Source organism: Gymnoscopelus microlampas (assembly GCF_963454915.1).
Source record: "Gymnoscopelus microlampas genome assembly, chromosome: 10".
Lineage (NCBI taxonomy): Eukaryota > Metazoa > Chordata > Actinopteri > Myctophiformes > Myctophidae > Gymnoscopelus > Gymnoscopelus microlampas.
In genome coordinates, this window is record NC_139947.1 from 15,282,673 (window position 1) to 15,297,424 (window position 14,752).

Here is a 14,752-nt window from a genome sequence, read left to right on the forward strand (position 1 = left end):
ATTTATAATAATACATCATTTATCAGTTAATGTGTTTTGTAAAATTTGCTAAGTAATAACTCAATCTGTCAAATAATTGTAGAGGAATAAAAACAAAATACAATATTTGCCTCTAAAATGTAATAGAGTATAAAGTATCAACACATGGAAAGTAAATTAAAAGTAACTCATGATTGTACTTGAGTAAATATACTTAGTAAATTTACAACACTGAAATGTAGGCAAGGACATTGATAAGATGATCAATTGCAATCCAGTTCCTTCAGTGTACTGACATGGGTTCTTGTGTATAAATGTACACTTAAATGTAGGCTATTGCAATGATTTGAAAGCTTGTAGATTGGTGTGTGAATGAGAGGAACCCAAGTGGAACAGTGAGGTTACAGGGAGTAGAGGTAAAGAAGGTGGAGGAGTTTAAGTACTTCTTAGGGTCAACATTCCAGAACAATGGCGAGTGTGGAAAAGAGGTGAAGAAACGCGTGCAAGCAGGTTGGAACGGGTGGAGAAAAGTGTCAAGGTGTGATGTGTGATAGGAAGGTGTACAAGACAGTGGTGAGACCAGATATGTTGTATGGTTTAGAGGAGGGGTTTTCAACGGGTGGTCCGTGGACCACTTGTGGTCCGTGAACTTCTCTCCAGAGTAATAAGCATCGATACAAGCACAATTAGCCGGCCTAACAACCCAGTTAAGCACGTACCACATCTTCATTCCAACTGAATGTCCCTCTCACTAGCTTGCCAAGGGTCATATCGGTTCACCTCCTGCTTGATGCCCTCACGGCGGCTCTTGAGTCCGGTTTAAACAACCAGCCGATTATCTATCTATATAATATATATATATATATATATATATATATATATATATATATATACTGCATATGTATACTAGACTTGACAGATAAAACAGTGACTGTACAGTATGTCCATATTTGGGCATAATCAATTCGCGCTGACATCAGGGATCTCCATATAGGCATGTCACATTGTCAGATATAAATGTTATCATCATTTCACTGACATAATTTGCACAGACTGCAGGGATCTCCATAATCTGGGCATACAATTACAATTTGCAGTTTCATCTGTCCACACATGCAGATGGCGTCATCCAGTGCTTCAGGAAATGAAGCAAGTGGATCCTTAACAAGCGGCATAAGTATTAAACCTGAATGTATGGACGATAGTCCGCCGTCTACTTTTACAGTAGTAAAAAGAGACCCTATCATAAAGCTGAAGTCACCGTTAAGCGGCTCTGAGCCGCTGCAGTGGGCTGCAGACCACAGGCTGGCAGCATCTACAGCTAGTGCTGTATCTCTCATGGAGCTGGTGTGTGATTTCCAAAGCAATAAACAGGAGATGATTCTGCACAGAACCTCCATCTTGGTGCCCGCAGAGACTCTCAAATTGAAAGTTGGATCAGAAAGTGAGCTTGATACAGCCAGAAAGCACTTTAGCTCGGACCCAGACCCAGCAATGAGTCAGCGTTTCAAGGCAGAAAGAGTCATCAACAACTCTATATGGAACCGCAGGGGCATCAAATACACAAGTTGGTCTCCCCTGGGCTGTGACGCCAACGGTCGCTGCCTCCTTGCTTGTCTGACCCTGGACCAAAGACTGACAATCCACTGCAGTCACAAACGCTTTCAATGGCTCAATCTGGTTGACCTCACCAGCCTCTACAGCAAGAGGCTCGAGGCGTACGGCTACTCGCACACAAAGAACGAGGCAGCCAAGTCGAACTTCTTCAACCTACAAGAGCTGCAGTGCCGTTTCCAAATGCAGACCCCTGTAAGAATGGAGTGGTCCCGCATCTACAGGATGAAGAAGGTACTTGATGAAAACACGTGCAATGAGGTCGAGATGGTTATGCTTGCGGTCCTGATGGAGAATGGTGACGTTGTCCTGTGGCGGTTCATTGTGCCATTTGTCCAGGGTGGTGATGTAGAAATCCACGGCATCATTGAATCCGGCGTCGCCAAGCCCACTAGCTTGGCATGGTGGGAGTCGGAGAATGAAGACGGCAGGATGTACGCGCTCATAGTGGGCAGTCAAGTTGGGACTGTAAAGGTGATACCAGTGCAGGCCTGCAATGATACCTTGAAGAAATGTGTCACCCTTCGCCAGCCTGTGGTCCTGTGGGAAGAAGAGGACCAGATTCCTGTGGAACACATCAAGTGTGTCTCCATCTACCACCCGATTGAGAAGAGGAACGGCAATCTTATGCTTGCGACACGTGGCTGCTATGTCTTCTGGTGCTTGTTGATTATTTCTCCTGCTGGACTGAAAGTCCAAAATTCCCATGTTTCTGGCCTGCATAGTCTCCCAATAGTCTCTTTTGCAGTCACTGAGCATGCTGTAGCTGCCTATACTTGCTCCTTAGATGGCACGGTGAGGAGGCTGACCCCCACTTTCACCGAATCAACTCTGATCTTCAAGAGAGACTACTTGGTAACACCAGACAGGTTGCCAGGCAGGGCACTAAACTTGTTGCCAGGCAGGAGGCTGCAAAGTATCTCTGTGAGTCAAAATGGCGCTTACATGGCTGTTGCCAGCACTGATGGCTTAGTTGACGGCCATCACGTTACTGACAGGAGCTATCAGGTAAACCTCTTTGCTTTACAAACACCTGAGGAGGCTGCAAAACAGATATTGAACTCAACCCAACAGAACCTGCACAGGTATGCAGACCTCCTCGAACTGGTGCGCTGGCAAATCCTGCGGGACAAGGTCATCCCTCAGCCCTTGATGGATGAAGTTGACAGTAAAATCCAAGCTGCAGACCAGCCGTACTTTTGGCGCTTCAAGCTCTTCCTCGTCCGCATGTACTCCCAGGCTCTGAAGAGGGCGCCTGTGGATCATCGGTGGAAGCCCACACATGAAGGCACTAATAAGGTCTTCATAAAGGATGACGAGGATGCCGCTGCGGGTACACAGGATGTGGAGTTTGGCACTGTGAAGGAGGAGGAGGGGGAACCAGGAGCAGGGCCACGGGTGAAGCAGGAGAGACCCGTGAAAGATGAGGACTTAGACCAGCGGATAGAAAAGGCACAGGCCTGGATCGAGAGTGTTGAACACCATCTGGTGAAACAGCGTGTCAAGAAGGTCCTAGCTGAAGTTTGCCTGAACATCTGCTCTCATGTAAAGAACAGTATACCCACATGTGGGTTGTTGGACTACCTGGCTAAAAGCTCTGATGACAGGAACGCCGAGGTCCTGATTGGTCACATCCGCAAGAAGATGAGCATGCAGACATTCACAGAGAAGTGCGGCCTGTGTGGAGTGGAGCTGCCTTTCACTGACCACAAAGAAGCCATGTGCGACAACGGCCACAGATGGCTCAGGTGTGGTTTGTCATACCAAGCTTGCCAAACGCTGACGTTCAGGCGCTGCTTGCTGCTGGATAGCATCGCTTGCATGCCCGCACCTGAGGAACCAGAGTGGATCAGGAACCTGCTGCAGTGGAGTTGTGCTTTTTGTGACTCTCCCATGATCTGATCTTATTAATATGAGGAGTTCCGAGTGACACTAGGTGTGGTCAGAGATCAGAGACATCAAATACATTTTTAAGTTTGTTCCTGGCTGTAGCAGCATGTTGATATCAAAGGCCACCATCTACTTGTGTTTTAATTAAACGTATAAACTTACTTTTCATTATTATTAATATTGGATTAATATGTTGCTACATCTCACATATCAATTGCTATATCTGTTCCCTTTTTAATATTCCATCATTAGGCAAAATTTACATTGTAATAACGGACAGCATTATATTTAACAAAAATAGGCCTATAATTCTCAATAATCTAAGTGCATGGAATATATAACAGCTGTGGCTAAGGCTATGTGTGCTATATTAATATATAGCTCACATTTACAGTTTTTATGTCTCTATGTGGAATTCAAGTATTCAATTACAGGCCTATATATCGTACACCACCAATAATAAACATATCATATTGCAATATGTATATAGTTCCTGAACATTTTCTGTCATTACTTTAATAGGGAAGGTTTAATAGCTGCAAGAGTTGATTATACTTCATAAAATAATAGATTAATTAGAGCTAGTGGTAATGGGTCTGATGAAAAACAGGACACTGAATCTCACTAAAATGTGGGATCTTGACCCGTCTTGTGTTTCAATTGATCATTAGGAAAAGGGAATATTTTATTGATCGATATACGTAGATGGTACTTTTTACATGGTAATGAGATAAGAATGTATTCCTTATTTTACTGAGGGAAGTCCTACATGGACTGGACCTTTTGCACTTGTCTGTACATCCTATAATTAATGGTCTCAGATACGTTTAAAATGTAGTCTCTAGTCTGACTCTGAACTCCTGTCTGAACACAAAACCTCTCTTTGCATACAGCCGTTGCATATATCTCTCTTCTTCATTACCTTCAGATAGGATAGTAACGTTAAGTTACACAATGTAATGTTACATGGTATAACTTAACGTTACTATCCTATCTGAAGGTAATAAAGAAGAGAGATATGGATCTGACACACCTTGAGGCAAGGTCACACACAGGAATCCTAATTGCCAGACAACATGGGAGTGAACCTATGGAGTGAACAGGACTTCGTGATTTTTAGAATCCTTTCCATTCATCTTTATGAAAGAAGCTCACTTGTCGCGATACAACACGTGAGCTTGTAGATCAGCTCATTTAGAAAATATTTTAAAGTGTAAAATTATTGTGGACTGTTGCACTCTGTAGTTAGATGTTTTATTGTAAAAGGTAATTTAATTCTTTCTTTGTAAAAAAAAAAAAGCATGTTCATGCATCAAAACCTGTGGTATGTTCCAGCAGCATGAGGTTTTAGGATATGCTTTTCGTTTTCCAATTTTCATCTTTTCACTCTCTATGTGGGTAAATGTGTCCTCCTGATTACATCACTAGTAGCGAATATTCAAGCTATTAACTCTGTGAATATACTTTTGTGGATATGCATAATGGAAATACACAAGAGCAATGATTTATTCATAATACTGGTTTATGGTAACATTTCATCACAAGCCAATTACAATACACCTTGTAAGTAAAATGGAACTTAAAAGTAAAGGGAAGTAAAATGGAACACAAATCAAATCCTAAGATACTTAAATGTAAATAATAGCTCATAGGAGATATGACTTTTCAAATTTCAACAATTTGACCTTAAATTATAGCATTCATCAGTGAAAATTTCATGTCTACCATTTAATCTCTCATGGAAATTTATAAAACCACGGTTTTCAAAAAGTGTCAAAGGTTTCACAGTTCATTTTCAAACTGGTTGTCATTTATTTATTCAACCTTCTGTCAGTCACTAAAACAACATAATCAAGAACATAAGTTCTAAAACTAATTTTGTGCTAACTGACATTGCTGAAAAGTACAAACAGTGCATTTCTTTTCCAGATTGTCAAAAAGGGTAAGGGAAAAGGTGTTAAGTCACTTCAAGTATCACATTTTCAATATATTAACTTTATACAATATTATATTATAAATTATTTTATCAGCAGCAAAAAGGTCAATACTTTCAATTAAGATTACCCAGAACTTTTACCAAAGGTAAATAATTACACACAAAAAGTGTTAAAAAAAAACATTGAAGCCAACCATATAGTGATAAACCATATCTTTCATTTACAAATTGCAAACATTCTTATTGTATAGGAATTGAGTGGGGGAAGTGTAAGGCTTAATTCATCGCAGATCCCTTTCGACAAGTGATTGATTCAACTGAAAAAAGTGTCAAAGCTTCTGGGATCAACTCTTTTTTTCAGTTGAAAATACATAGTTTATAGTGCTGTCGTCACCACAGGGGGCGTGGCATAGTAGCTGCAGACATACTGGTGGAAGTCAATGTTAAGTCAAGCTGTTTATGCCCCACCAAGATGTCCGCACTACCAAATGACACTTGTTGACGCCCCCTTCAGGATTTTCTGCTATGCTAGGCGACGAATATGGTGGTTAAATGAGTGGTTAAATTGCTAGTCTTATATTTGGTCCTGAAAATGAGACATTGTCTTTGGATGCCACTCGTCACAGGTCATGTTCAGAGTTGTGAGGATCAGGAAGCTTCTGAATGTCGCAGTTTTGGAACAGATTGAAGTAAAAAATGACAATTTCCTCATAATTCTTCTTAGAAATCCTTTCATTGATGCCGTGGATCCTGAGGAAAACAAATACCTAAAATGTTATGTTTTCCAAAACATCTTGCTTGAGGCCCATTCATACTCCTGTTCTGAAACTATACGCATGTACATACTGTATACAAGCGGGTCACTTCCTCATGAAAGACGCACCGTGGTGTCAGGCTACAAGGGAGCGCTTGTTTTGTTTCCCTGCATATATCCTCATTCATTTAGTGAGGCTCCGAATGGCGTTTGGTGTGTGACATGATGGCACCTCATCTTAGTCACGTGACCTAGCTGCAAATGAATGCTAGTCTGAAGACTTTTTGTTGTAAAACTCTATATTAATGCTTTGTAGATATACAGAGTGCAAGAAACTACCAGGATTTTCACATTAGACAAACCAAACAAAAAAATTACAATTTGAGGGGAGTGCGTCTTTAACAGTCTTCTTGTGACCAACAGAGGAAAGTTATCCTTTGTTCGACCTCTAATCTAGTAGATGAGATAAAGCAATGTGTTGTAATGACAGCAACAGACTTGGTCGATTGAACTGTCACTCTGCTTTGGACACCATTTGAAAATTCTTACCTCTGAGCATCGCCAGGTTTGAGCCAGATAGGGGCAAAGCGATAGATATCATTAGTCAGCTCCTTGAAGTGACGGCTGTCTGTGTTCCCAATACAAATACCTGCATGTTGAACATTTTGGATAAAAAACATTACCTCAGGGGTTGTAAGAAATAGAACCACGACTCCATCAGTGAAAATAATCCTATCCCATTTACGAAGGTTCTGACCTGGTGCCACGGTTACTTGTGGAAACATGTCGAGCAGAGTTTTCTTGATGATCTGGTAACCGAAGGAGGTTTCATCATACGAACTGACAGGCAGAGGGTCGAATCCTGACACGAGCTCTATCTTCACGCGCTCGTCCCCAATAGTGGACTGGATCAGGTCCATAATCTGAACAACACACACATCTGAGAGTTGGGCAAAATCTACTGTAACTGTGGTATAGCTAGCAACTTTGTCTCCAAGGGGCTGAATCTCACCTCTTTTAACGACTGTGCTGAATGGATACGCAGATTGACGAAGGCTTCGGCGAGTGAAGGGAGGATATTCACCTGAGTGGAGGAAGGAAAATAGTTTTGATACCTTTCCTTCATGGTCAAGATGGAAATGCAGGGAAAATAAATTCAAAATATATAGGAAAAGGGAGCAGAAAATGCTTAATATATAATTTATTGGGGTACTACTGTAAGTGTCCCAGAAATATACAAGCACCTGTAAAGCTGTGAAGAACTACAGTACCTGGATAGTCTACTACAGTCTGTCTGTTTGACCCCAAACACTTCTTCTCTGAGAAACCTTCCGGGTGAAACACGTTGTAGACTATGTGTCCATGTCGTTCTTTCACAGCTTTTATTTTATGCATACATGTTTTTGGGACACCCCGTTCCCGACATACTCAAGAGTGTCAGATGCTCGCGTTATCATCGTTTCACGACATGAAAAGGCAGACGTGCGTCAAGAACACTGTCAGCGTGTCTTCTTCCATTGCCGTTTTGTCCAGTACGTAAACTTTTGCTGTAGAAACGTACCTTAACTCCTGCATTAAACATGGTGACAGCGGTGGTGGTCCGTACAAAAGCGTTGGTGTCAGGTCTTCGTTCCATCATTCTGCAACATGAAACATTCTTATCAATTTATTTCCACTTACGCTTAATTAAACCTAATTAGTCCCCCAGTGGACATTTAATTACCTGCCAATAAGTGGAGAAAACAGCCACAGGTTCGACATGATGACTTTCAGTGGAAGCCCGAACTGTTAAATCATAGAAGGAGAACTGGTGATGAAACATATTGCAAGAGAGAGATTGATGTCGCATGACTGGTAGCAAGTTTGCAGCAGTGTCTTGCCTTATGAGCCAGATGTTCAAAGGTTCCACGTTCAGGTCCGTGTCCAAACAGTCTAGGCATGGGGTTATCCTCTAGCCTGAGAACACAGCAAGAGACAGTACAAGTCTTAGATATTACTAATTTATCCATCAGCTCAATAACAACAAGGCAACTTAGAGGTTGTGCATAGTTGAGCCAAGTGGCTTTCTGCCTGCTGTAAGTTTGTTTTCAGCTCCCTCTAGAGGATACAGTGGGGGAAAACTCTGCTGTAGACCAACATTTGAATGGTTTGATTCTAAGTGATTCTTGCAGCACCTTTTCACAGCTGTAGCCAAGATACCAATGCTGCTCTCACTGGGAGGCATGGAGGAATGACCTGGAAATGTAGACACACTCAGCTTCACTGTAGCTTGACCTTTCTCACTTACACCAATCCTGCAAAATACAGAGAGAGACAGAGAGAGAGAGAGAGAGAGAGAGAGAGAGAGAGAGAGAGAGAGAGAGCGAGAGAGCAAGATATTATATTCTGTTAATCAGTTAAGTCACACATTTATTTGTTCATTTGTTCTTTTTATTGTTGTTGACGGATTGTATCTGCTACTTGTTGAAAGATGACAGTTCAATAAGTTCAGGATATCTCCTGCTCTGACGTGTGTTTCTACCTCTACGTTTCAGTGGGGTGATTAAACAGTGTAACAATGGCTGCACAACATACAGTAAGCTGTGTTTCGCCATGGCTCTAAATAACAGGAAATTTGGAACAATGGGTGTGTTGATGTATGTCAGCGATGGTTCCTCACAGAGCGGCGGGTCCGTCCACACCGCTGATGACTCCATCAAGAACCGCCAGACCCTCGTCCAGGACGAACGACAGCCGCACGTCGCGTTGTTTCAGCAAACGCACTATGTTCATGGCCCCCTGGTAACCTGACACCTTTACCCAGACATACAGACACGTGTTACTTAAATGTCATTTCTATTCTAAGTGACATTTTGAATGTCAGAGGTAAAATAATTGCAACATTAGTGTGTGCCTTTGTTGGTTAACGTACTTCTTCATCGTGTCCCATGCCGATGTAAAAGCCCCTGCGTGGTTTATAGCCTTTCATCAGCAAGTACTCCAGAGCCTGGAGAATTCCCTAGGGGGAAAATAAGCGTTATTCTCTGTAGACTGACATGGGAAAGACATTCAACAAAAAATGGTTTGGTTGTTTACTTTGTTTAGTCAAGTACTATCTACAATGTTAGTATACTATACCATAATTATGTACACACAGTATATACAGTATATAAATAATGTACTGTGCATGTATGTTCACATGAGGAATTTGACACACTCACACACCTGTCACAATTATTACATAATCGCCATTATTTGAGATCATAATCGTTTCCATGTTGAAAAATGTTCATACATTTCAAACATTTTCCAAAAATAGCAGACTTGGCAGATCTACAAGCTGAGCTTTTAGATTTCTTTCTAAAATAAATGCAATTATTAAATATGCCAGTAATTTCTTTAAAGTATTTGTAATATCTGTCCTGTGCAATTTTTGATTACAAAGCCTAAAAGGCAAACAGAAATCAAGATTTTATTCATAGGTTCCAATGTTCAATGCCAAAAACACAATTAAATTGTTAATCGCAATTATTTGTGAACTTAAATTTGCACGCACGCACGCACGCACGCACGCACGCACGCACGCACGCACACACACACACACACACACACACACACACACACACACACACACACACACACACACACACACACACACACACACACACACACACACACACACACACACACACACACACACACACACACACACACACACACACACACACACACAATTTCTTACCATAAGAGAGTGCTTGTCATCAATGGTCCCTCTGCCATAAATGAAACCATCCATCTCCTTAGCAGAGAATGGTGGAGCTTCCCAGCCGTCAGCCTCGGACGCAGGGACTACGTCAATGTGTGCCAATAGCATGTAAGGTACCAGACGAGGCTGGGTACCTGCCACCCATAACAGGTGACTGTAGTTGGCAACGATTTCATGCTGGACCAGGTCCGAAGAAAAGATAGTTGGAAAGGCTGAAACGAGGAGACGTGTACAGAAACTGTTCAACTTATTTCTCTTTTGTGCATATTGCATACAGTGTGATTGCCCAAACACTTCACCATATGAACCCTCGCATCTCTATTCTCAGCCTGTCATAAAAGGCAAACGATGCTTCTCACAAATAGGCGAACATTCTCACAACGCGATGCATTATGAGATTGTAGATTGGCTATTTTCCGTGAAGAGATTTCTACACTCGGTGTAGAGGGAAAAAGGAGGGGACCAAGACAAGTATAGACCTGGGGGACCCCGGTCAATGAAGTAAAATAGGGTTTAAGTGATTAAAGAAATGAACATGTTAAATCTACAAGGTTATAAAACATGCTAACTTCCTTCTTTGATACACTAAGTACTGAGGCTAGTCTATGATGTCAGTACTATCAGCACTGTGTTGTATAATGTCAGTGTTGCCCAGGATATTGTGCGGTAGTTCAAGACCAGGATATATGATGAGTCAGTACTGTCACATCAGGCAAGTCCATATGGGCATATTTGTCCAGACAACAACTTAAATTTTAGGTATTAAAATGTATAGGAGAGGATATTGGAGGGGGGACATATTCTGACAGCTTCTTGTTTACACAAGAAATTGTATAAAATATATAATCTCTCTGTTCTGGAAAATTCTATGGATAAACATAAACACCGTCGGTTTCGCAATGACCGCCGGACCCCCTGTAAATAAGTGCTGGTTTGTGTCGTTACCTTTCCTCAGAAAAGTGTTGAACTCCAGCAGTGCGGTGGTGTTGAGTTCTGTCTCTGAGGTGGACACGGTGGGAATCCGGATCGATTCTGAACAACAAACATTGAAAAGCAATGATTATTAATAATAAGGACATAATAATAAACCCAGTGGTGATAAGTAACTAAGTACATTTACTCAAGCACTTTCCTTTTTTTAAATTATTTTTTATTAATTTTGAGGTATTTTTAGCGGCGCTAGCCGCTCTATACCTGACTTTGTCCGTGTGCGTCAACGTTCTGATTGGTCAGGTGCGTCAACAAAGTGATTGGTCAAGCTTCACGTGACACATGGCTATAAACACATTATAAACACATATCGATGACAAAATGTATCAAAGGCACCGCTACCTTCACACAGGGTGTGATTTTTAGCGGCGCTAGCCGCTCTATACCTTTAGGTATAGAGCGGATCCTGCTCTATACCTGACTTTGTCCATGTTCACCGTCAACGTTCTGATTGGTCAGACCCGTCAACGTTCTGATTGGTCAGACCCGTCAACGTTCTGATTGGTCAGACCCGCTGCTCTATACCTGACTTTGTCCGTGTTCACCGTCAACGTTCTGATTGGTCAGACCCGTCAACGTTCTGATTGGTCAGACCCGTCAACAAAGTGATTGGTCAAGCTTCACGTGACACATGGCTATAAACACATTATAAACACATATCGATGACAAAATGTATCAAAGGCGCCGCTACCTTCACACAGGGTGTGATTTTTTACTTTACTGGAGTATTTCTAATTGTCAATACTTTTACTTCAGCTCTGTATATATATATATATTTCGTCCATTTGAAAATAGCAGATCTACAAGCTCACAATGCGTCGCATCGCGACACATTGTGAGCTTGTAGATCTGCTATTTTCAAATGTTTATACATTTTATACAAACGTGTGAAATGGAACATTCTGCATAATTAGTACTTTCTACTTTTGGTACTTTAAGTACATTTTGATACCAATACTTTTGTACTTTTACTCAAGTACATTTTGAATTCCGTACTTTTACTTATTGGAACAGAGTATTTCTACATTTCGGTGTTGATACTTTTACAAGCATAAAACATTTGAGTACTTTTTCCACCACTGCCTCTGCGATAGTTTGGTATGACAGCTTGGAGGCTGAATGCTACTCTGAAAGTACCACGGTACGCCTCTCGCCAAAAAGAACAGATCTTCAAGCCATCAACGCGTCCCACAACTATGCGTTGATAGCTTTAAGATCTGTTCTTTTTTATGGGCGTTACACTCGTGCACTGTTCTGGACTTGAACAGGTTGTTAACCTCGTCTGATCCGACTTTCTGCAGTACCTGTGGAAAGCCTGGTTTCGATTCCCAATTAACCGGTGTGATCCGGTCTAAAGCCCGCCTACTGTATCCGGTAATGTGCACATATATTGCAGGCGCCGTTTCCGTTTCCGCTCTGGACCCAAACCGAAACCAGATGAGTGAGACTGGGACCGAGGTTAGACCGAAACAGCAATTCGCTATGGGAACTGAGCGACCAGTGTTGCCATGTCCGTTTATTATAAGCGACTTTGGGCTTATTATTCTGTAAAGTCACTTGTAAATATTGGTGGTTGCGGGCAGTTGTGAGCTTGTTTCTTCAGTGTAGTTGCTTATTTGGGCTTGTTTCCTAACGTTAAAAGCAGTTATCAAACATTTTCACGTCAAGGACCCTCAAATGAATATGCATAATGTCCACGGACCCCCATCTGAAAAGTATTTAGTGACCCCTGCTCTGTACCAGATTTGTGTTGTTTAAAAACAATATTCAAAATGTTTCACTTTTTTTTTGTTTCAAGTTTTCTTTTGAAAATAGCCGATGTAAGCTTATAGATCGGCTATTTTCAAATATTCGACGCTCATGAGGCTTCTTTTGGCCTTGTTTTTATATAGACCTAGTTGCTTATGTCTCCCTTGATATCTGGCAACGACGCTGGAACCGATCGCCGTCTGAAACACAGGTCAACGAGTGCACAGTAACGTTACGTTAGCCACTTTGTTGTATTTCCACTGAGTCAAGATGTATAAGTCACAAATCACCTTTAAAAAGAGCGAGAAGTTCCTCTCTCTGGCGCTGGCTGATGTCTGCAGACAGGTGGTCGGTCTTCTCCCAGTGAGCGAGCTGAAGTCCAACGTTTACATCCAGTGACAGTGTCCTGATGGTGAGGACCATGAACAGCACCGCGATAATGAACAGCAAGCTGCAGACGACGATCTTTAAGAATCGACATAATTTGAAGTTTGTTCCGCGGTCTGTCATTTTGCCTTGTTGTTGTTGATGATGGTGTTCAAGCAGCGGACACTACTAACTTCTCTCTCTTTGTCTGTCTGTCTGCAGAGTGAAGCACGGAGGGTTTTGTTACAGCGACACCTGCTGGCCCGAAAGCAGCCAAACAACCTGTGAACTCAGGCCTCTAGCTCAATGGTTCTCAAACGTTTTCATGTCAAGGACCCCCAAATTGACACTTATTAGCCCGCGGACCCCCATTTCAAAAGATATGCCAGGGACCCCCATAAGAGAATATTTTTTACGGCTCTAGCAGTGATTCTCAACCATTTTAATTTCAAGGACCCCCAGTTTGACATCCATTAGGGCTACAGACCCCCATTTAATGGCATTTCTATCACTTGGACCGCAATTTATATTGTAAAATCTATGTTAATTTAACTCTGACAGTGTACAAATGGAACCAAATGGACCCGTTAGGGTCCATTTGGTTCCATTTGTACACTCTCAGAGTTACAGACCCACAAGGGTCCATTTGGTGCCTAATCTATCATTTAGCTGGGGACCCCCTGGAACTCCCTCAAGGACCCCACTTTGAGAACCAATGCTCTAGCTCAGTAGCCTGGTAAACCCTCCCTCCAGAAATCTCATTTCCATTTCCAGAAATCAAATGGAAATGAGATTTCTGGAGGGAGAGTTTACCAGGCTACTAGCTCAGTGGTTTTCAACCTTTTTCATGCCAAGGACCCCTAAATTGATATAATTTGGGCGCAGACCCCCATCTGAAAATATTTTGTGCCAGGGACCTCCAGAAGAGAAGATTTGTGTTAAAAAATGCAAAATTATATGAAATTCTTCAAACACTTTCATGGATTTTTCAAAAATGTTCGAAAATAGCAGATCTCTATATCTGCTATTTTTGAATAGCCAACGTATACAATATGGGTGAAAACACCTTTTGCTGGGGACCCCCTGGAACCCCCTCAAGGATCACCGGTGGTCCCCGGACCACTGGTTGAGAACCACTGCTCTAGCTAATATTCTGCCAACTCCAGTTATACAATTGTGGCCTTACCTCAGTGGTGGGAAAAGTACTCGGAAAAAGTACCTGAATTCAAAATGTACTTGAGTAAAAGTACAAACGTATTGGCATCAAAATATACTTAAGTACTAAAAGTAAAAGTAGCCATTATGCACAATGTCCCTTTTCACAAGATTCCAAATGTATAACATCTACAAGCTCACGTTGTGAGCTTGTAGATCAGCTATTTTCAAATAGCCAAAGCATACTATAAATAGGTCTGAAGTGGTTAATGTATGTTTTTCTTTTTTTATAATAATCGAAATCTACCAAGTAACTAGTAGCTAAAGTTTTCAGATAATTGTAGTGGAGTAAATTTAAAGTACAATATTTGCCCTCTGAGATGTAGTGGAGTAGAAGTGCTGAAAATTGAAATTGCTCCAGTAAGGTAAAAAGAATACCTTAAAATTGTACTTAAGTGCAGTACTTGTGGCTATGTCACCTCATCTGACTTTGTCTCCAGTCAGTGCAATGTACCAGTCCGAAACAATGTCAATAGGAACAGTTATTTACATGATTACACAACCTGACAAATTG

The 14,752-nt window shown here is 41.6% G+C and overlaps 2 protein-coding genes across 2 annotated transcripts; one reads left to right on the forward strand and one right to left on the reverse strand.

Annotated features, from left to right (window-relative positions):
* Nucleotides 1-1,317: 1,317 nt before the first annotated feature.
* On the forward strand, nt 1,318-3,495 carry LOC311054089 (general transcription factor 3C polypeptide 4-like; the record flags this gene model as incomplete). Its single annotated transcript, XM_084069969.1, has 1 exon — nt 1,318-3,495. One exon carries the CDS (start codon nt 1,318-1,320, stop codon nt 3,493-3,495), a length of 2,178 nt encoding a protein of 725 aa, XP_083926095.1.
* Nucleotides 3,496-5,006: 1,511 nt separating this feature from the next.
* Nucleotides 5,007-13,224, reverse strand: LOC311053045 (N-fatty-acyl-amino acid synthase/hydrolase PM20D1.2-like). The gene is made up of 13 exons (XM_084068420.1): nt 12,948-13,224; nt 10,864-10,950; nt 9,895-10,130; nt 9,085-9,171; nt 8,833-8,966; nt 8,348-8,467; nt 8,054-8,129; nt 7,897-7,958; nt 7,735-7,813; nt 7,186-7,257; nt 6,931-7,096; nt 6,723-6,822; nt 5,007-6,169 (listed from the first exon to the last, which is right to left on the reverse strand). Exons 1-13 carry the CDS (start codon nt 13,165-13,167, stop codon nt 6,040-6,042), a joined length of 1,569 nt encoding a protein of 522 aa, XP_083924546.1. The 5' UTR covers nt 13,168-13,224; the 3' UTR covers nt 5,007-6,039.
* Between the last annotated feature and the right edge of the window lie 1,528 nt (nt 13,225-14,752).